This window comes from Zophobas morio, unplaced genomic scaffold, assembly GCF_036711695.1.
Source record: "Zophobas morio isolate AGI-343-1 ecotype UQ-CSIRO unplaced genomic scaffold, CSIRO_AGI_Zmor_V1 ptg000008l, whole genome shotgun sequence".
In the NCBI taxonomy this organism is placed as follows: domain Eukaryota; kingdom Metazoa; phylum Arthropoda; class Insecta; order Coleoptera; family Tenebrionidae; genus Zophobas; species Zophobas morio.
This window is the reverse complement of record NW_026972113.1, coordinates 13,652,485-13,676,211: the sequence shown is the minus strand read 5'-3', so window position 1 is coordinate 13,676,211 and position 23,727 is coordinate 13,652,485. Positions and strand designations below refer to the sequence as shown.

Here is a 23,727-nt window from a genome sequence, read left to right as displayed (position 1 = left end):
AAAGTCAAGAGTGAAAAGTCGCCGATTTGTAAGCGACACGAGACGTGTTTCACCACCACGTCGAACATAGACAACACCAACGTGAAGTACCTGAGGGACAAAATCACCTGCAAACTATCACCAGTGCGCACCAAAGACGGCACCAAACCCAAACTGAGAGTATCCAAAGTAGTGAGCGCCTCTCCCGAGCTCCGCTCCAAAATAGTGTCCACCCTCACCACCACCAAAGACCCCAAAACCTCCACCAGCCGCATCCAAAGTCGTACCAACATCACCAGAAAACCGTGCAAAAAGTGCCCTCCGAAGAGCGAACCCGTGACAAAAACCTTCGGTACCGAGAAACGCAAATTCGACTTAGTTTTGCCGAAAATTAAGCCCGAAAAACGGGCAGCGATTCTCAGTTCGCCGGATTTGGTGTCCCCGAATGAGGTGAAGAAAGCCGAACGGAGTCTCCCTTCGGGTACCATTTACAAGAAGTCGACGGCCTTATTGGCGAAGAACGGCGACAGTCCGGCGGTACTACCAATCAAAGTCGGGATTAGCGAAAAAGGTAAATCTCTCTTGAAAAGTACCATCCAAAAGCGAACCAAGTCGTTGTCGCCCATTCCAAGCGACAAACCCAAACACAAGATCTCGCTAGAGTCGCTTAAGTCGCCCACTAGTACCAAGAAGGTGATTTCCACCGTGGGAAAAATCGCGAAGGTAACCAAACCCCCGAAACCCAAGACCGTCACGAACGTGAAAAAATCCAAGAAAGAAGAGATCAATGGAGAAATTGCTAAGAAAGAAAAAAAGGGGAAGGAAGTGGTACCGGCGAAGTGCGCCGGTCGTGCGGCTGGTACCTCCATCGTCAAGAAACTACGCGAAATGAAGGACGATTTTGACGCTCTGACTGACATCAAGCGTCAAAGAGAAGCCATCCAGACTGACTATTTTTTTCAGCACTTGTTCCTTCGGGACTTACCATCGCCGACGCCCTCTCTAGCGAGTCGTAGCTCCTGGTTGCTGGAAAAAACCTACCAGTTGCAAAAACGGAGGTCATCGACTTCCGAACCTACGATTAGCGCTATGAAGGTGTACCTAAGACACACGAAACCTGTGACCGATTCGAAGTTCAGGAGCTTGGACTTGGCGAGGTCGCGCTCCGCGAGCCCTAAGTCGGTAACCTGGGACAGTCCGCACCATTTTGAAAAACGGAGTTCGAGTCTTCCTCCAAAGCTAATTTTTTCGCAGACTAGTCGGCCTGTGTCACCCCGGGTGGAACGAAGGGTGAGGTCCCCCACTCCCCCGTCTTCACCCATGGTACGGTCACCATCGTCACGACGGATCATGCAAATGAGGAGTCAACCCACCATCAGCGAGCGGAGCGAAAGCCCGAAGAACCAAGTCTCCATCTACACCTGTCCTAGTATCTGCCATAGTACGAGTTCAATAGATTCGTACGACCGGAAGGAGTACCAAAACTACGTTAAAGAGCTGCTGCGCTCCACAACCAAGAGTAGTAGATTTAAGGACTTGAACGACTTCTACTCGGCTATAGAGAAGTTCGGGCAGTTGGAACAGACCACGTCGAGTCACACCTTGAAGCCTAGAGGACGCTTCGAAGACGAAATTATTGACTATGATAGGTGGCGGGAAGTTCGGACCAGAGAGCGTGCCGAGAAAGAACTACAAACTCTAATTGGTCAACTCAAGCACGACGCCAAAGAAAAAGGGTTCTTGTTTTGTCCCAAAGAAGTAGATGCTTATCGTTGGAAAAAGGAGTACGACAGAGGGCTCCGAGTCAAGGAGAAGTCCGTCGACAATATCAAGGAAGAGTTTGAACGATTAAAACAAGAAGAGTCGGACAGAGAGAACGTGAGACGGAGGGACCTGGACACTTACAAACCTTTATGGAGAGGCGACTCGGTACTAAGCTTGGCGAACAAAATGGTGGAGCGGAGGTCACAGTCTGAGGGGCGGGTTAGCTCGAAACAGAAGTTAATCGACTCGGAACGCATGCTAACCCATGGAATCGGGAGCCGTCTCTGGAGTAGCTTGTCAAGTGAGCAGGTCAACATTTTAAAGAACCAATTGTCTGAAATTTATAGTCAAAATGTGGCCAAGAAAAAAGACTACACGATTCACGTTCCGGACGACAAGTTTGAGACGAGTTTGACGGTTCGAAGGAACTCTGACACGTCCGAGTACCAAAAGCCTCCACAGATCCTCTCCGAGAGTGAAAAGAAGGTACTCTCACACAGTATTAGTAAGGAGGTTCTAGATCGAGTTAAACACAGAACGTTTGACACTCTTCATGTCGTACTAGGTAAAGAAACTCGAGGGGCGATAGCCGCCACTAGCGCTCTGGATTCAATGTCGAAGTCGTCGGAACTACCAAAAGTACCCAAAGGGTTAACAGTGGAAGAACCCAGTCCAGCTCTTGTCAAAACCGACGTGACCAATCCCAAACTTCCATCAGCTAGTGAGACCGAGAGCACCGACGAGTCCACCAAGACGGTGATCCACGTCAAAGACGAAATCAAGAAAAAGGTCGAGTACTTTGAGAACGTCGCAGAACAGGAAAAGTTCTCACCTACTATCTACAAACCTGCGGAAACCCCCTTTGACGACACTTCGTCCCCCTTCAAACGCCGCTCCATCACATCTCAGTCGTACCAAGATCTGAAGGAGCTCTTCGGGGAGCAAGAACTCATGAAGTTTGCCACAGTACCACTTTCCGCCACCCGTAAAGAGGCCTACACTTCTCCCGAACGCCCCCACTTGATGAGAATCCCCAGCCCCCCGATTTCCGAAACTACCAGCAATGATAGCTTCTACCGAAGTCGCAGCCTTTCGCCCTACTCCGACGAGCTCGCTTTAGTCAAAACGGGTGAAGTCCGTCGTTTGAAGACCAAGTTCGAGGACTTCCACACTATGTATCCTTCGAAGCTGACCCGACGTTGTCGGAGTGACTCCAACCTGTACAAGTACTCCCAAATGAGCGTCCCGGGGGTGGAGTTGTTGCGGAGTAAGTACGAATACCCGGCGCACGCCGGGCGAGGGCGCAGTCGCTATCGTCGGGGCGGAGTGGTTTCCCCGACGTTTCTACGCGCTGAAGACAGATTCATGCCCCACATTAACATCATCAGTAAAATCGCGAACTTGTACGCCAGGAAGCAAACTCCCGAGGAAAAGACGCAGAGTGTGGAAGATTTGGCGAAGATTTTGGGCTGTCCGGTGGGCGAAGTTGAGAAGTTGAGACAGAAGTTTGATAGTAAGATTTCGTTATTGGGACACATGTTTACGTCGTCGCCGAATATAAGGGAGTTGAGGGATATAGCGCCGTATTTGGCGGCGTCGTGGATTGCGCATCGGTACCCCAGGTGCGAGGACAACGCGCGGTCGTTGTCCTCGCCCGAGACGTCGTCCCGCGAACTCCGCCTCCGTCCCCGCCCCAAATCCGCCTCCCCCACCCCCAAAAAGTCCTCGATTCTCAAAGCCGGCGCTGACGACAAGAAGGAAGAGAAGAGTCGGTACCACCATGACCCACAAAGGTACAAATCGTGGTGGACTTCCACACATACCAGACCCTCAGTTTCGTTTAAAGGTGTTGTATTTAAATTAAGGAACACTCATAGTGTAGCCGGGCACCAATTTTTTTCCGTCAGTATGTCTGTCTGTCTGTCTGACGTCTAGGTCGTTTTGAGGTTACCGTAATCGTATTATTAGTAGTACGCTACATCTATCCAAATTGATATACGTTGATGACGTCATCACAAAATTTTTTAGTAGAAGAGCGATTTTTAATTATTATTTTAACTTACAAGAGTTATTATAAAAAAATAAAATTCTCAAAATCAAATCTTATAATTTTTCGAAAAATCGTTGTTTTATTTTTCGTTTTTTCATTTTCTTTCATTTTTTAATTTCTCGACTTCCAACTTTTCAATTTTTCTGAAGAAACAAAAAATCGCAAACAATTTTTGTAACTTTTCCAAAAAGCGGGACTCGTTAGGCTACACTTCAGGGACGAGGGAAGTTCTGTCAAAACAACCTTCAACCAATTTTTTTGGTATAGTTCAAATGCTTCCGCATGCTCATGCTTCACCATATATTTAGTTAATTGAGAGTGAGTGTGGTCTCAATGGACCATTTGTTCTTGTCATGCTCATGTTGCCATGTTACGTAGAACCAGAGCCTCCATTGCCGCCGCCCAAGGGTCAACACGGAGTAAGAAACCTGCAACCAGGTACAGTCTAGAATTAGGTTAGGTTGCGTCCTTGCCAAAGAATCAAGCAAACTTAGTTTACATAATCTGTTATCACCGATCGTAGGTGGGGTACCACATCGCGGTATTTGCATTCCGTCCTCGTCATTTTGCGGTTCTTTGAACCACTTAGTGCCATGACAATGCCTCCAATCGATCGCGCTATCGCCGATAAGGTGCACCATCTTATCAGTGCCAGTGAGTGAGAATCATGGCCACGGGAGTGAATTTTCGCAGGAAGGCACCCGAACTGGCGGCCCGGAGGCAGCAAACGGCCTTGCACAGACACACCATCGCGGATCTTCCGATGGTCTATGGACCCATTCCGTACAGTTAGTAGCAACTTTCTCCTGAGCTATTAATTTCTTTGTAAAAGTCCGGAAAGCGTTTCTAGCCTCGGGGCTACGTTTCACTTTAGGTCAAGATGTGTTTTCGTCCTTATCGAAATTTTAGCGAAAGGTGTGTGATAATATTAAAGTTATCGATAATTTGCTTTTTTTAACCGATTCATAATTTTTCTGATTTAATGGGGCTACTTTCATGTGGATTGCGTCATTTTTCACATACGTGTTTTTTTTTTGACGGGAAATCGGAGTGTTTGGTTTGAAAATTCACAAAAGTAGTGAATGTAAGCACGATAGCGAAAATATTTATTCTAATTAGGTGCTAATGTCGGTTACGCACGTGTATATTTATAAGTTTGTGTTTGCCTAGCAATTATTTATGTGGCGGGGCGTAAAATAATCATCTTATTATACGGACTGACAGTAATGTAGTAATCCCCGTTGTTACGCGTCATGTGTGAGTAACCGGGATATATTTGTTTTTGGTATTACATAATTTCACTATCTTCTCGATTGTACTTTTTCTTTTTATCACTTTGTACAAATATGTATTATTTCTAGAAACTTTTTGTCAACACTTTTCTACAAAACTGATTAACAGGTGGATTTTTTATCTTATCTTTTGCATCCGTTCTAGATATCGTGATTGCATTTTTGGCAACTACTTCTTTCAATTTCTCGATTAATCGATTTTCGATTTTTTCATATCTTAATTTGTCGACTTTTCAATGTTTCGTTTTATCGACTTTTGGTTTTTTCACTTTTTCAATGCTTGACTTTTTCGGGTTTTTGATTTTTTCAATTTTTCGATTATTCGACTTCTCAGATTTGGATCTTTCGGTTTTTAAATTTTTCGATTTTTATTTTTTTTGATATTTTTACGTTTAAATTTTCCTATTTTCAATTTTTCGATTTCTTCATTTTTCGACTTCCCCACTTTTCGATTTCTCGATGTTTTAATTTTTCGATGTTTGATTTTTCGATTTCTCGGATTTTTTTGATTTTTCAGTTGTACGATGTTCTGATTTTTCAATTTTTCGATTTCCCAATGTTTCGACATTTCCTTTGGGATTTTTCAATTTTTTGATTTTTCAGATTTTCGATTTCTCACTTTTTCGATCTTTCAATTTTGTGATTTTTTTCTATTTTAGTACTCGGTTTTTCAATTTTAAAAATTTTTCGATTTTTCTGTTTCTGGATTAATCGATGTTTTAATTTTTCGACTTCTCGATTTCTCGATTTCCTGAGTTTTCAGTTTTTCAGTGTTTGGATTTTCAAATTTTTTAATTTTTCCGATTTTTCAATTTTTTGGTTTTAAAATTTTTCGATTTCAGTTTTTCGATCCTTCAATATTTCGATTTCAGGATTTATCGATATTTCGATTTTTGGAATGCCCAATTTCCCGATTTTTCGATTTTCGAATTTTTTACAATCTAACTTTTTCCAATTTTTAATTTTTCGATTTTTAAATTTTGCGCCATTTCGATTTCTCGATTTTTCGACTTCCCGACTTTTCGGTTTTTGAGTTCCCGACTTTTCCATTCCTCGATCTCTTGATACTTCGATTTTCAAATTTCAGTTTTTCGATGTCTGATTTTTCGATTTCTCGGTTTTTAGATTTTCAAATTTCTGGATGTTTCGATTTTTCAATTTTTCGACATTTCTTTTTTGGGATTTTTCAATTTATTGATTTTTCAGATTTTCGATTTCTCAATTTTTCGATCTTTCAATTTTGTGCTTTTTTTCTATTTTAGTACTCGGTTTTTCAATTTTAAAAATTTTTCGATTTTTCTGTTTCTGGATTAATCGATGTTTTAATTTTTCGACTTCTCGATTTCTCGATTTCCTGAGTTTTCAGTTTTTCAGTGTTTGGATTTTCAAATTTTTAGTTTTTCCGATTTTTCAATTTTTTGGTTTTAAAATTTTTCGGTTTCAGTTTTTCGATCTTTCAATATTTCGATTTCAGGATTTATCGATATTTCGATTTTTGGAATGCCCAGTTTCCCGATTTTTCGATTTTCGAATTTTTTACATTCTAAATTTTTCCAATTTTTGATTTTTCGAGTTTTAAATTTTGCGCCATTTCGATATCTCGATTTTTCGACCTATCGACTTTTCGGTTTTTGAGTTCCCGACTTTTCCATTCCTCGATCTCTTGATACTTCGATTTTCAAATTTCAGTTTTTCGATGTCTGATTTTTCGATTTCTCGGTTTTTAGATTTTCAAATTTCTGGATGTTTCGATTTTTCAATTTTTAGACATTTCTTTTTTGGGATTTTCAATTTATTGATTTTTCAGATTTTCGATTTCTCAATTTTAAAAATTTTTCGATTTTTCTGTTTCTGGATTAATCGATGTTTTAATTTTTCGACTTCTCGATTTCTCGATTTCCTGAGTTTTCAGTTTTTCAGTGTTTGGATTTTCAAATTTTTTAATTTTTTCTATTTTTCAATTTTTTGGTTTTAAAATTTTTTGGTTTGAGTTTTTCGATCTTTCAATATTTCGATTTCAGGATTTATCGATATTTCGATTTTTGGAATGCCCAGTTTCCCGATTTTTCGATTTTCAAATTTTTTACATTCTAAATTTTTCCAATTTTTGATTTTTCGATTTTTAAATTTTGCGCCATTTCGATATCTCGATTTTTCGACCTATCGACTTTTCGATTTTTGAGTTCCCGACTTTTCCATTCCTCGATCTCTTGATGCTTCGATTTTCAAATTTCAGTTTTTCGATGTCTGATTTTTCGATTTCTCGGTTTTTAGATTTTCAAATTTCTGGATGTTTCGATTTTTCAATTTTTCAACTTTTCTTTTTTTGGATTTTTCAATTTATTGATTTTTCAGATTTTCGATTTTTCAATTTTTCGATCTTTTAATTTTGTGATTTTTTTCTATTTTAGTACTCGGTTTTTCAATTTTAAAAATTTTTCGATTTTTCTGTTTCTGGATTAATCGATATTTTAATTTTTCGACTTCTCGATTTCTCGGTTTCCTGAGTTTTCAGTTTTTCAGTGTTTGGATTTTCAAATTTTTTAATTTTTCCTATTTTTCAATTTTTTGGTTTTAAAATTTTTCGGTTTCAGTTTTTCGATCTTTCAATATTTCGATTTCACGATTTATCGATATTTCGATTTTCGAATTTTTTACATTCTAACTTTTTCCAATTTTTGATTTTTCGATTTTTAAATTTTGCGCCATTTCGATTTCTCGATTTTTCGACTTCCCGACTTTTCGGTTTTTGAGTTCCCGACTTTTCCGTTCCTCGATCTCTTGATGCTTCGATTTTCAAATTTCAGTTTTTCGATGTCTGATTTCATATTTCCGATTTCTCAATTTTCCATTCTTTCAGTTTTGTGATTTTTTTTTTCATTTTTCGACTTTTCAATTTCCCGATTTCTCACTTTTTCTAGTTTTGGATTTCTTAATTTTTTTTTCATCTCCATTTTTGGAATGTTTGCATTTTTTGATATTACGATTGCTCGACTTTTCGAAATTTCGAGTTTTCAGATTTCGATTTGTCGGCTTTTCAATTTTTCGATTTTCAAAATTTTTGATTTTTCAATTTTTTAGTTTTTCACCGTTTGAATTTTTCAAATTTTCGATTTTTTAAGTGTTTTGGATTTCTCAATTTCTCGATATTTCGATTTTTCAGTTTTTAGATTTTTCGAAAAGCATTTTTTCCGTTAGTTGGATCGCAAAAAATTATAATTTGTCAAACATTTTTCTTTTTTAATTTTTGGTGTTGACCTTAGACCTGAGTTTTTCATTTAATTTATATAAACCTAGCAATTAAATTTTAGCACACCCTGTATATTAAACTCGAGGTCAACAAATCACACTCGCCAAGTAAAAACCTCTACCATAAAACCCCCTTTTTACCATTTCCGCGAATTTCCCAGCCCGCCATCTGCCGCGACCGTCACACCCATAAACCCGCGACAATGGTCCCAGCGAAGTCGCGCTTTAATCGCCCATTTAGCACCACCACCAGATGGGCACCGGCTTTCCGCCAAGATGGTCAGTGGGGGCTCCTAAAGAGTGTCGACCCAGCGGATCCGGTCACTCGATAAAACGAAAATGGTAGCGAGCGGAAGTGAGCGCACTCCGTCCGAATTTGCATTTTCTCACAGGTGCGCACTTGCTAGATGGTAATTTTATGGTAGATCTTGCCTTGAGTTAAAATTGTGAGGTCTGTTTTCGCGCGCTTACGTAACGCTGGAAAATGTGTGTGAGTTTTAAATTTTGACGGCGCGTCATCGCGGAGGTGAGATTTTTGCTTGACGCAAGTGGTAAAAGTGGTGTCTTTTTACGTGGTTACTTTTTGAGGTTTTGCGATGTTCGCGGACGGTGCGTTGGCCTGGAGGTGCGAAAGAGGTTAGTGGTTTAAGTGGTTATTATCACGTGATTATGGTTTACTGTTGTGCGTCACTGTCTTTTTTGTTGGGTTGTCGTGGTGGGTAATTGCTGCGAGCGTTCCACTAACATTTCAAAATAATGATGGATTGCTTAGGAAGTCATTGCGGAATCGTCTAGGTAAATAATGGTTTATGTGGTATCATTTAGAATCTGGAAAGGTAATTTTCAAAATTAGTACTACTGTAGTACGGTAGCAGTGTAACTCGGTGTTCATTATTTTCTTCAGTGTGTATTGCACATTGTAAGTAAGTACTACTGTAATTCATATCGCTTTTTGATTATTTCCAAATCGGTACTTCGGGAGTACCGTATCTTCCTTTTACCTCCTGAACTTAAGCTAAGTTCGAGTCCATCGGACGACCAACTACTTTCATGTTTTCTCAACGTTTCATGGCCCCAAGAGTACGAAAAAATTGGCCTCCCGTTTCCGTCTGTCTACCAGTCTGGATTTGTTTGCAAATTAACCTTGAAATTGCAAGGCTGAATGCTCTGAAATCTTGCAAACGTTTTAAGGTTATTAGAAGCATAGTAATTGTTAAACAAAATTTTCCCGTTTGTGATTTTTCAGGTGTTTGATTTTTCAATTTTTTATTTTCGATTTCTCAATTTTTCCATGTTTCAGTTGTGGGATTTTTCAATATATATTTCGATTTTTTAAATTTTACATGTCCCGATTTTTCAGTCTTTCAATTCTTCAATTTTCTGATTTTCCAGTTTTTCAAATTTTCGATTTAGCAGATTTTCAGTTTTTCGACTTTTCGATTTATCGATATTTCAATGTTTTAATTAAATTAAGTTGATTATTATTACATTATTTTGTTAGTTTAAGTTCCAATGACTGTAATTATTTTTTGCACTATTGTGCAAAACTCATTTTATTTTCATTTTTCGACTTTCTTTATTCATTTTTCATTTTATAATTAAATTATCTCCTGTATTCGGGTTTATGAGTAATTTCTCGATTTAGCAATACGTCGATTTTCCCATTCTTTAATTTTCCCAATTTTTGAAAAACGAAAAATTGCAAAATGCAAAAAGTGGAAAATCGAAAAATTGCAAATCGAAAAAATGAAGAAACGAAAAAACTAAACATTGAAAAACTAAAAACCGGTAAATTTCAAAATCGAAAAAAGTTAATGCATCGACAAAGGAACGAAGAAAACAATTTTTTGGCGTTTTTAAATTTTTGATTTTCCGATTTCTCGATTTTTAGACTTCTCAATTCCTCGATTTTTGAGTATTTCAATTCTTCAAAGTGTTAAGTTATCGGTTTTTCGATTTTTGACATGACGATTTTTCGACTTTTCGACTTCTCGATTCTTCAGGATTGATCAATTTTCCAATATTTCGGTTCCTGATTTTCAATTGGCAATTCAGAATTTTAAGATTGTTAGATTTTTCGATTTTTCAATTTTTTGATATTTTATTTTTCGTTTTGTTTAATTTAAATTTTATCATTTTTTTAATTTTTCAATTCTTCAAATTTTCTATTTTTCAATTTTTGGACTTTCTAAATTTTCAATTTTTAAATTTCTTGATTAATTGATTTTTCGATTTTTTTATTTTTACCATTTCTCTATTTTTCAACATCTCTCGATTTTTCAATTCTTCTCTTTTTTTATTTTTCGACTTGACAAGTTTTCGATTTCTCGATTTTTCATTTCTTGGATTTTTGTATTTTCGATTTTGTACATTTTCGTTTTTCATTTTTGATTTTTACAATTTTGCAATTTTTCTATTTTTTGATTCGAAAAATCGCTAAATGGAAAAAGTGGAAAATCGAAAAATTGCAAATCGAAGAAATGAAGAAACGAAAAACGAAACATTGAAAAACTAAAAACCGGGAAATTTCAAAACCGAAAAAAGTTAACGCATCGACAAAGGAACGAAGAAAAAAATTTTTGGCGTTTCTAAATTTTGATTTTCCGATTTCTCGATTTTTGGTCTTCTCAATTCCTCGATTTTTGAGTATTTCAATTCTTCAAAGTGTTAAATTATCGGTTTTTCGATTTTTGACTTGACGATTTTTCGACTTTTCTACTTCTCGATTCTTCAGTTTTTCGATTGATCAATTTTCCAATATTTCGGTTTTGGGATTTTTTTATTACTTTTCCAATTTTTCTAATTTTTCAATTTTAAATTTATCGATTTCTCATTTTTTCAGTTTTTCAAATTTTCTGTTTTTCAATTGGCAATTCAGAATATTAAGATTGTTAGATTTTTCGATTTTTCAATTTTTTGATATTTTATTTTTCGGTTTTTTAATTTAAATTTTATCAACTTCTCAATTTTTCAATTCTTCAAATTTTTGGACTTTCTAAATTTTCAATTTTTAAATTTCTTGATTACTTGATTTTTCGATTTTTTTATTTTTCCCATTTCTCTATTTTTCGACACCTCTCAATTTTTCAATTCTTCTCTTTTTTTATTTTTCGACTTGACAAGTTTTCGATTTCTCGATTTTTCCTTTCTTGGATTTTTCAATTTTCGATTTTGTACATTTTTTGTTTTTACAATTTTGTAATTTTTCTATTTTTTTGATTCAAAAAATTGCTAAATGGAAAAAGTGGAAATTCGAAAATTTGCAAGAAGTGAAGAAACGAAAAATTAAAACAATAAAAAGATAAAAATCGGGAAATTAAAATTTTCGGTTCTTAAATTTGTGACCTGACGATTTTTCGACTTTTCAATGTCTCGATTTTGCAATTTTCGATTGATCAATTTTCCAATATTTCGGTTTTCGGATTTGTTTTACTTCTTCAATTGTTCTATTTTTAAAATTGTAGAGTTATCGATTTCTCATTTCTTCAGTTTTTCGAATTTTCTGTTTTCCAATTTTTGGCGGTTCAGAATTTTGAGATTTCTTGATTAATTGATATTTCAGTTTTGAAAATTTTCAGTATTTCAGTTTTGGGATTTTTTTAATACTTCGGTTTTGCGTATTTTTTTTTACTTTTTCAAATTTTCTGTTTTTTAAATTTTATTTCTTCAGTTTTTCAATTTTTCAATATTTCGATTCTTCAATTTGTCGATTTTTCGTTCGATTTTTAAAATTTTAGATTTGTCGATTTTTCAGTTTTTTGATATTTCACTTTTCGGTTTTTTAAATTTTAGATTTATCAATTTCTCAATTTTTCAATTCTTCAAATTTCAATTTTTGTATTTTTGGCGTTTCTAAATTTTCAATTTTTAAATTTCTTGATTAATTGATTTTTCGATTTTTTGATTTTACCCATTACTCTGTTTTTCGACTTACTGATTTGTCAGTTCTTCTCTTTTTTGATTATTCGGTTTAACAATTTTTCGTTTTCTCGACTTTTCAGTTCTTTGTTTTTTCCATTTTTCAATTTTTGGCATTTCTAACTTTTTGATTTCATACATTTTCGTTTTTTCATTTTTGATTTTTCAATTTTACACCTTTGCAATTTTTCTATTTTTTGGATTCGAAAAGTTGAAAAATCTAAAAATTGAAAAAGCGAAAAATTCCAAAATGGAAAAAATGGAAAATAAAATCGAAGAATTCCAAATCGAAGAAATGAAGAATTGAAAAATTGAAACATTGAAAAACTAAAAACCGGGAAATTTCAAAATCGAAAAAAGTTAATGCATCGACAAACGAACGAAGAAAACAATTTTTGGCGTTTTTAAATTTTCGATTTTTCAGTTTCTCCATTAATCAAGTTTACGGTTTTTCAGCTTTTCGGTTTCTCGATGTTTCGACTTTTAGATTTTTTGATTTTCCGATTTCTCGATCTTTGGACTTCTCAATTTCTCGATTTTTGAGTATTTCAATTCTTCAAAGTGTTAAATTATCGTTTTTTCGATTTTTGACTTGACGATTTTTCGTCTTTTTTGATTTCTCGAGTCTTCAGTTTTTCGATTGGTCAATTTTCCAATATTTCGGTTTTGGGATTTTTTTTTTTACTTTTTCAATTTTTCTAATTTTTAAATTTTAAATTTATCGATTTCTCATTTTTTTGTTTTTCAATTTTTGGCGTTTCGGAATTTTGAGATTTCTTGATTAATTGATTTTTCAATTTTGAAATTTTTCAATATTTCAGTTTTGGGATTTTTTTAATATTTCGATTTTGCGATTTTTTTTCTTTTTCAAATTTTCTATTTTTTAAATTTTAGAGTTATCGATTTTTCATTTCTTCAGTTTTTCAATTTTTCTATTTTTCAGTTTTTCAATTCTTCAAATTTTCAATTTTACAATTTTTGGCGTTTCTAAATTTTCAATTTTTAAATTTCTTGATTAATTGATTTTTCGATTTTTTTATTTTACCCATTACTCTGTTTTTCGACTTACTGATTTTTCAGTTCTTCTCTTTTTTGATTCTTCGATTTAACAATTTTTCGTTTTCCCGACTTTTCAGTTCTTTGTTTTTTCTATTTTTCAATTTTTGGCATTTCTAAATTTTTGATTTTATACATTTTCGTTTTTTCATTTTTGATTTTTCAATTTTATAACTTTGCAATTTTTCTATTTTTTAGATTCGAAAAATTGAAAAATCTAAAAATTGAAAAAGCGAAAAGTTTCAAAACGGAAAAAGTAGAAAATCGAAAAATTGCAAATCTAACAACTGAAGAAACGAAAAATTCAAGCAATAAAAACCTAACAATCGGGAAACGTCAAAATCGAAAAAAGTTAATGAATCGAAAAATTTAAAGAGGAAAAAAACGAATCGAATCGAAATATTGGAAAATTTAAAAATGGTAACTGGAAGAGTTGCATATCATAGAATTAAAAAAACAAAAAAAAGTAAAAAATTGAAAAAACAAAAAATAATGAAATTGAAACATTGAATTTTTTTTAATGCGGTACTAATATAGTACCATTGTAGAAACAAACAACTCCATGCTGTCTCCGTCGCTGCGCCCAATGAATTCTAATACCGTACCCGTATAACACGAATACGCCAAAGAATTCCTCAACCATCATTTCCCACCTATAACTGTAACATGTCATCGACATACAACTCCAAATGTCTTTTAACGGTCGCGTTTACTGTAATGTCCGCTCTGTTTGTCGCCATTTAAAGTCCACTCTTCCCATTTCCAGAATCTCCACGAAAGTATGTAGAAAACGAAGTGACAATCCACTACAAAACACCAGTACGACAAGAGATCAAAGAGTACCTGAGCGAAGACGAACTCGCCTACCGGCAAGCCGAAGCAATGAAGAAAATTTACCAAGAAGAACGTCGACGAAAATACCTCCAGGTTAGCAAGTCGTTGCAAGTAAGTAGATTAGACCACGATATACAGGGTGCGCTGGAGTAACGCTTACTAATGGGTTGGATGCAAGGTTTGTAAAAATAACTACGCAATAAGACGATGAACTAACAGCTGCTCCTTGGTAGCCTCATTATAATACATTAGCATACATTATAATTAGTAATAAATGCACGGTGGTACCTCTTGGGTAATCTTCTAGGAGCTCCAAGACATGACCAACCGCCGCCACACCGACAACTTCATCCCCTCGCAAAAATCCCCCATCCCCTTGAACCGGTACGACGACTTCGACGACCTCGCGCCCCCCGTCAAGCCCCGGCCGAGGTCGCCCGAGCCGCGACTGATGGCAAGAGCTCTCTACAACTTCGTCGGGCAGACGGCGCGCGAACTGACCTTCCGCAAGGGAGATCTCATCTACGTCAGAAGACAGGTGGACAAGAACTGGTATGAAGGAGAGTTGAATGCCATGGTGGGGCTTTTCCCGGTCAACTACGTCGAGGTTAGTGGGTTACGGTTGCGTGAAAGTGGGATGGATTCATTCATTCGTGCGATTCCAGATCGTCACCTACGACGCCGCCAAACCCACGCCGAGGAAGTCGCACGAAGGACAGGCCCGGGCCAAGTACAACTTCGTGGCGCAGACGCACCTGGAGCTGTCCCTGGCCAAGGGCGAGCTCGTGGTGATCACTCGGAGGGTGGACGATAATTGGTTCGAAGGAAAAATCGGGGGGAGGAAGGGGATTTTCCCGGTGTCGTACGTGGAGGTGTTGATAGACCCCAGCGACCCGCCGCCTCCAAGCAGCAAGCCAGTGGCGGCGCCGGCGGCGCACTCGCTGTTGCTTAATGGTTCGGCGGGCGGGAAAGAGTCTATGGGGAGTCACAGCTACACGCCGAGTTTGTCTTCAAACCAGCTCACCAGCAGTTACCACGCCAAGCCCGTGCAGGTCACAGGGTACGGGTCGCTGAACAGAGGGCCCAAGAACCCCATGAGTCAGGCCCTGCACATAGAGACCCAGTCGGAGCCCATACCGTGAGTACCGAGAAAACACAAGCGCAGTTTCTCCTTCTGGGTGTTGAAGCTTGAAGTCTGCCACTTTCATGTTTTCTCGACATTTCATGACCTCTGGCGTACGAAAAAAGTGGTCTCCCGTTTCCGTCTGTCTGTCTGACATCATATCACAAATCTATAATTATATATTTTTTATAAAATAAGATACTGCTGCACTTCATGAACGAATGAATCAGATTTTTGGAAAAAAGTTCAAAGTTGTATAATATTTTGCAATTTAAAATTGGCCCGTTTATGCGATTTTTCAATTTTTTGTTTTTTAATTTTCTAGATTTTTCAAATTTTCGATTTAATTTTTCAATTTTTGGCATTTCTAAATTTTCGATTTTTCAGCTTTTCGATTTCTCGGTATTTCGACTTTTTAATTTTCGATTTTTCAGTTTCTCAATTCTTCAATTTTTTAAATTTTCGTTTTCCGATTTTTGACTTAACGATTATTCTACTTTTTGATTTCTGGATTTTGCAATTTTTCGATTGAGCAATTTTCCCGTATTTCAGTTTTCGGATTTTTCAACTCTTTGATTATTCGATTTTTTGACTTTTACATTTTTCGATTTTTTTATTGTACGGTTTTACGATTTTTCGACTTCTCGATTTCTCTATTTCTCAGTTTTTATATTTTTTCTATTTTTCTATTTTTCAGTTTTGGGATTTTTGATTTTTTTTAATTTCTTGATTTTTCAAATTTTCGATTTAATTTTTCAATTTTTGGCGTTTCAAAATTTTCAATTTTTCGATACCTCCATTAATCAATTTTTCAATTCATCATTTTTTTTAATTTTCGGTTTTTCAATTTTTGACTTCAGAATTTTTCGACTTCTCGATTTCTCAATTTTTTCATTGATGAATTTTCCGATATTTCAATTGTGGGCTTTTTCAATATTTTGATTCTTTATTTTTAGATATTTCCTTTCGATTTTTCGGTTAATACTTTTTCCAATTTTTTGATTTTTTGATGTTTCGACATCTCGATTTATCAAGTTGTCAGCTTTTCTATTTTTTGATATTTTATTTTTCAGTATTTTAATTAATTTTTGGCGTTTTGAATTATCAATTTTTAGATTTTTTGATTAATTCAGTTTTCTATTTTTCATTTTTTCCATTTTTCGACTTCTCAATTCCTCGATTTTTCAGTTTCTCAATTCTTCAATTTTTTAAATTTTCAGTTTTCTGATTATTCTACTTTTTGATTTCTGGATTTTGCAATTTTTCGATTGACCAATTTTCCCGTATTTCAATTTTGGGATTTTTCAACTTTTTGATTATTCGATTTTTTTACTTTTACATTTTTCGATTTTTTTATTGTACGGTTTTACGATTTTTCGACTTCTCGATTTCTCTATTTCTCAGTTTTTACATTTTTTCAATTTTTCTATTTTTCAGTTTTGGGATTTTTGATTTTTTTTTAATTTCTTGATTTTTCAAATTTTCGATTTAATTTTTCAATTTTTGGCGTTTCAAAATTTTCAATTTTTCGATACCTCCATTAATCAATTTTTTCAGTTTTTCAATTCATCATTTTTTTTAATTTTCGGTTTTTCAATTTTTGACTTCAGAATTTTTCGACTTCTCGATTTCTCCATTTTTCAATTTTTCCATTGATGAATTTTCCGATATTTCAATTGTGGGCTTTTTCAATATTTCGATTCTTTATTTTTAGATATTTCGTTTCGATTTTTCGGTTAATACTTTTTCCAATTTTTTGATTTTTTGATGTTTCGATATCTCGATTTATCAAGTTGTCAGCTTTTCTATTTTTTGATATTTTATTTTTCAGTATTTTAATTAATTTTTGGCGTTTTTAAATTCTCAATTTTTAGATTTTTTGATTAATTCATTTTTCTATTTTTCATCTTTTCCATTTGTCGACTTCCCAATTCCTCGATTTTTCAGTTTCTCAATTCTTCAATTTTTTAAATTTTCAATTTTCCGATTATTCTACTTTTTGATTTCTGGATTTTGCAATTTTTCGATTGACCAATTTTCCCGTATTTCAATTCTGGGATTTTTCAACTTTTTGATTATTCGATTTTTTGACTTTTACATTTTTCGATTTTTTTATTGTACGGTTTTACGATTTTTCGACTTCTCGATTTCTCTATTTATCAGTTTTTACATTTTTTCAACTTTTCTATTTTTCAGTTTTGGGATTTTTTAATTTTTTTTAATTTCTTGATTTTTCAAATTTTCGATTTAATTTTTCAATTTTTGGTGTTTCAAAATTTTCAATTTTTCGATACCTCCATTAATCAATTTTTTCAGTTTTTCAATTCATCATTTTTTTTTATTTTCGGTTTTTCAATTTTTGACTTCAGAATTTTTCGACTTCTCGATTTCTCGATTTTTCAATTTTTTCATTGATGAATTTTCCGATATTTCAATTGTGGGCTTTTTCAATATTTCGATTCTTTATTTTTAGATATTTCGTTTCGATTTTTCGGTTTAATACTTTTCCAATTTTTTATTTTTTTGATATTTTATTTTTCAGTATTTTAATTAATTTTTGGCGTTTTTAAATTTTCAATTTTTAGATTTTTTGATTAATTCATTTTTCTATTTTTCATCTTTTCCATTTTTCGACTTATCGATTTTTTACTTTTAGATCTTTCAGTTTTTTTACAATTGTTCAATTTTCCGATTTTTCAGGTTTTTCATTTTTCAGTTATTTCAATTTTCGGTTTTTCAATTTCTTCGCATGACGATTTTGCGACTTTTCGATTTCCCGATTTTTCAAGTTTTTGATTTATTACTTTAATTCTCCTGTTTTTTAAATTTTAGATTTATCGATTTCTAATTTTTTTAGATTTTCAAATTTTCCCTTTTTCAATTTTTGGCGTTTAAAAATTTTGAGATTTTTCAATATTTCGATTCTTCAATTTGTATATATTTTGTTCGATTTTTTCATTTGAGATTTTCCGATTTTTAATTTTTTGATGTTTCTATTTCCCGAATTTTCAATTTTTCGATATTTTATTTTTCGGTTTTTTAAATTTTAGATTTATCAATTTCTCAATTTTCCAATTCATTAGATTTTCTGTTTTTAAATTTCTTGATTAATTAATTTTTCGAATTTTTTATTTTGCCCATTTCTCTACTTTTCGACTTCTTGATTTTTCAGTTCTTCAATTTTTGGGTTTTTCAAAATTTATGATTATTTAGTTTTATAAATTTTCGATGGTTCAATTTTTCGACTTAACAATTTTCAGATCTCTCGATTTTTCAATTTTTGAGATTTCCACATTGTCTTTTTTTCGATTTCTCGATTTTTTGACTTTTAGATTTTTCGAATTTTCGACTTTTCGATTTGTACATTTTCCAATATTTTTCTTTCTTTTTTTTAAATTTTAGATTTTTCAATGTTTTGATTTCCCGATCTCTGAGTTTTGGATGAATCGGTCTTTAATTTCGATTTTTCAGTTTTTCAATATTACAGTTTTTCATTTTTCGATTTTTCAGTTTCTCAATTTTTAATTTTTGAATTTTTCGTTTCCACAATTATTCAGTTTTTTGATATCTATTTTTCATTTTCCCCAATTTTTAATTTTCATTTTCTCGATTGCGTTTTTTGAAAAAATGGATAAATTGAAAAATCCAAAAACTGCGAAATGGAAAAAGCGGAAAATCAAAAAATCGCAAATCGAAGAATTGAAGAAATGAAAAACAACACAGAAAAACTAAAAGGCGAGAAACTAAAAAATTGGAAAATAGTAATTGAAAAATTGGAAATTAAAATCAACATAATTATTGAAAAATGGAAAAATTCTAAAATTGTAAAGGTAAAAAGTAAAAAATTTTAAATACATTTTAAATTTTTCATGCTCTTCACCATTTCAATTTTATCAAATTTTTTTCGATTTGCAATTTTTCGATGTGCTGATTTTATAATTTTTCTTTTTTTTTACCTGAAATTAATCAAATTTTGAATTTTTCAATTTTTGCTTGTAATTTTTCTGGTTTGCATTTTATATATTTAAAAAAATCTTCAAAATTTTTCACTTTTCCATTGTACACTTTTTGAATTTTTACATTTTCAATTTTTCATGCTCTTCACCATTTCAATTTTATCAAATTTTTTTCGATTTGCAATTTTTCAATTTTTCAAATTTTGTATGTTTCAATTTTAGATTTGCAATTTTCTTATTTTCTTTTTAACTATGTAATAATGATGATGAAAGAAATTTTTTTACGATTTTAAAATTTTTCCATTATTAATTTTTTTTTCATTTATTCGACTTTTCAGTTTTTCGATTTTTAATTTTTAAAATTTTCGATCCTTCGATTGTTCATTCTTTAAATTTTCGATTTGCAATTTTTTCTTTCGGTTATTTTCTTAATTTTTCAATGTTCCGATTTTATAATTCTTTGTTCCTTCAATTATTCGATTTGCAAATTTCGAGTTTTAAAGTTTTAAATTTTTCAAATTTTCAAATTTTCATTGAGTTTCCAAAATTAATTTTTCGATTAGCTTTTTATTTTCTTAATTTTTTTTCGATTACACGATTTTTCGAAGTTTGGAGTTCATAATTTTTTGTTTCTTCAACTTTTCGATTTGAGATTTTTTAATTTTTCGATTCTTTAATTTCTAGTTTCCTCAAATTTTTTATTTGCAATGTGCAGATTTTATAATTTTTCTTTTTTCATTTAAAAATTTTCACTTTTCGGATTTTCCAATTTTTCGTTACTTCTTTGATTTGCAACTGTTCGAGTTTTCATTTTTAAATTTTTCAATTTTCCAAATTTTGGATGTTTCAATTTTTGGATTTTGGAATTTTTGGATCTGCATTATTTTCTTTATTTTTCGGTGTTTCAAATTTCTGATTTTGTGATTTTTCTTTTTTTCTACGTGAGATTATTCAAATTTTTAATTATTCAATTTTCCTAGTTTTCATTTTAAATATTTAATAATAATCTTAAAAATTTTCCAGATTTCCACTGTACGATTTTTGAATTTTTAATTTTTCAAACTTTCGATTCTTCAGTTTTTTACTTCTCCGATTCGATTTGCAATTTTTCATTTCGGTTTTTCATCTTCGTAATTTTCACAATGTTTTGAATTTTCAGTTCCGATTTTACAATGTTTGGTCTTAACAATTTCAATTTTTCGATTTGCAATTTTTGTTGTTTTCTTTTTACTCTTAAAAATGTAATGATACTAAACAAAAAATCAATTTTACGATTTTAGAGTTTTTCCATTATTAATAATATTAAAACTTTTTCAGTTATTCGACTTTTCAATTTTTTAAATTTTCGATTTTTCGAATTTTCGATTTTGTCTGTTTCTTCAATTTTTCGAGTTTTGAAGTCTTAAAGTTTCGTTAGTTTTTGTTTTCTTCATTTTTTTTTCAGTTACACGATTTTTCAGTTTCGATTTTATAATTTTGTTTTTTTTCCATTTTCTATTCTTGAATTTTTTAATTTCCTCAAATTTTTGATAAACTATGATAATTATATTATATTCAAAATGAAAATTGGAAAAATTGCAAATCTCAAACTGAAAAAACAAAAAATAAAAAAGAATCTAAAATTAAAAATTACAACATTGACAAACCACAAAAATAAAAAAATAAAAAACGAAACGAAAAACTGCAATTCGAAAAATAGAAAAATTAAAAATTGAAAACTCCTCAAATTTCAAATCGAAAAATTGCAGAATCTAGAAATTGAAATATCTAAAAGTTGGAAAATCGAAAAACTGAAAAAATTGAAATTGGAAAAACAAGAGATTATAAAATTGAAATATCGAAAAATCGAAAAAATGTTTAAATAAAGAACTAAAAAAACTGAAACGAAAAATTCCAAGTCGAAAATTTGACAAATGAAAAATTGAAAAATTAAAAATCGAATAACTGAAAAGTCGAATAAATGAAAAAGTTTTCAAATTCAGTAATTGAAAAATTGAAAAATTCTAAAATCGTAAAAGTAAAATGTCAAAAATTTTAAAAACCATGATAATTATTATATCTTCAAAATGAAAATTAGAAAAATTGAAAAAACAATAAATAAAAAAATCTGAAATTGAAAAATCAAAAAATCGAAAAATTACATACTGAAAAATAGAGAAATTATAAAATCAGAACATTGAAACTCTGAAAAAATAAAGAAAACAAAAAACCGAAACGAAAAACTGCAATTCGAAAAATTACAGAATCTAAGAACTGAAAGATCCAAAAGTTAGAAAATCAAAAAACTGAAAAATTTTAAAATGAAAAATCGAAAAATTGAACAAATTGAAATTGAAAAAACAAAAAATAACTTCGCAATATTGAAAAATCAAAACATTTTTAAACTGAAGTAACAACTGAAGCGAAAAATTGAAAAATTAAAAATCCAATAATTGAAAAATGCATAGAATAAATAAAAAAGTTTTAAAATGCAATCATTCAAAAACAGAAAAATTCTAAAATCGTAAAATTGAAAAAGTGAAATATTTTAAAAGTTACAATTATTACATATCTAAAATGAAAGTAGAAAAATTGCAAATCACAAATTGGAAAATTTCAAATTGAAAAAAGAGACTTTATAACACATTATAAAATCGAAAAAGTGTAAAAATTAAGAAAATAAAAAACCGAAAGGAAAAATTGAAGGAACAAAAAAAAATTAAAATCGAAGAATTATAAAATTCAAGTCAAGAAAGCTGCGGAAGTGTCATTTACGTCACTGGTTTTTACAAAGAGGTTATCAAAGAACAAAAATCGCAAAAAATGCACTTCAGGGATACGGGAAGCTCTGTCGAAATAACCTCCGACCAATCTATTTGAACCAAGTTCCAGGAGACCATGCGTCCTTCCAGTGTCATTAAAACCTTATCAGCGTAATTACTAACCCAGAAACAGAAAAAGCGCAAGTCATGCTCGTACATGTACATCTACAAATCTGACGCAATGATCAACAATTTTTCCTTCCAGATACCGCGCTCTGTACAAGTACTTGCCCCAGAACGACGACGAACTAGAACTATTCGAGGGCGACACCGTCTACGTTCTGGAGAAGTGCGACGACGGCTGGTACGTGGGGTCCAGCGACAGGACCGGGGCCTTCGGCACGTTCCCTGGGAACTACGTGGAGAAGATTTAGCGTCCCGTGGGCTTACTCACTTAGATATTAGCGAATCGGAGCGCACATGATATTGAAATCCGTCAAAGGAAGAAGAAAATTGCAACACTTGAAATAGACACAACTGAGCTAACTGCGAAATACATTGCCATACCAAAATAGAAATAGCCCGACTACGTACAGTTGCAATTTTCGATTCTTTAGAGCTTGTAGGATTGTAAAAACGGTAGGTTAGCGAGCATCTAGTCATTAGCCAAATAATCTCTAGGTTAGGGTCATGCGACGCACCAAAAGAGCCGAGGCTCGATATCATCGGAATATCATCTTTAGGACTAAAGCGTTCTTCCATTATTGTACTAGGATGTTTAAGGGTGTCTCAGTCTTTAACTACATTTTCCTCCCCTTCTTGTCACGTGTTCCTGCGTTAACCCTTCTATTATAAGACTTGAATATAGGAGTGCCTTTGAATACAATACCTTAACCTTACTGTTATTATTTACTGCAAGAATAGTTATATTTACACTTAGGTCAAGTGATATTGCTTTGTCAGAGCGCGTATATTGATGTTCACTTAAGTTTATTTATAACATTGTTTTACAATAAATGTCACGTTACAAAAAGGGCTTTTTTTCATCCATAACCCACTCACTCGAAATAAAAAAAAATAAAAGAATGTTCACGATAAGAGAAAAATTACGATGACGTTAAACCTTGACCCCGAGTAGATAAATGCAGATGTCTAACTCGTCGAAACCTGGACCAATCAAAGGGCCAAAAATCCACTCCGATCGATCGCTTATCATAAATTTTGAGGTTATCTCCCAAGATCCGGTAGTTATCGAACAAAGAACAGCAACAAACAACAAAAAAACTTCGTAATGATAATAAAACGGGCGAAATTAAGCTGAGATGCAATAGGTTACAAAAATTATGAGGAAAGAGGGAATAACTCAATGATAACTAGGAAAAAAATACAAACAACTGATTTTGGTGCAAAACACCCAGATTGTACTTTTTCGCAAATAATTCAACTCCTTTCGAATGATTATTTCGTTAATCGAAAACAAGCAATGTTTTTAAGGAGTTACACAATTACTTAATTACAAAACGCTGTACCAATCGTTAAGCAATTTGAATGAATCTTGAACAAATAAAGGTCAGAAAAACTGACGATATTGTAAAAACACAACAGAAATTGTGAAATTCGTGTTTTCAGGAGAAAATTAGCCACGACGGCCGTGAACAAATGATCTGGACTGAAGAATCGCAAAAAATTAGGACAATGGGGGCGCCATGACAAACGACTTTGCGAAAATATACAAAAGTGTAATAGACACAGATTTATTTATGAA

At 33.0% G+C, this 23,727-nt stretch overlaps 1 protein-coding gene across 8 annotated transcripts in view; it reads left to right on the top strand.

The window, feature by feature from the left end:
• The window catches only part of LOC135125429 (uncharacterized), a 127,714-nt gene extending 104,719 nt beyond the window's left edge, over window positions 1–22,995 (top strand). For 6 of the 8 annotated variants that reach the window (XM_064051050.1, XM_064051049.1, XM_064051044.1 and 3 more), the window contains 5 exons: window positions 4,172–4,231; window positions 14,075–14,253; window positions 14,450–14,749; window positions 14,808–15,280; window positions 22,228–22,995. In XM_064051050.1, coding sequence (XP_063907120.1) covers window positions 4,172–4,231; window positions 14,075–14,253; window positions 14,450–14,749; window positions 14,808–15,280; window positions 22,228–22,396 — 1,181 coding nt within the window. In that variant the 3' untranslated portion in view covers window positions 22,397–22,995. The remainder of the gene's footprint in view (window positions 1–4,171; window positions 4,232–14,074; window positions 14,254–14,449; window positions 14,750–14,807; window positions 15,281–22,227) is intronic. The other 2 variants (XM_064051047.1, XM_064051048.1) reach the window with 2 other exon arrangements.
• Window positions 22,996–23,727: the final 732 nt, after the last annotated feature.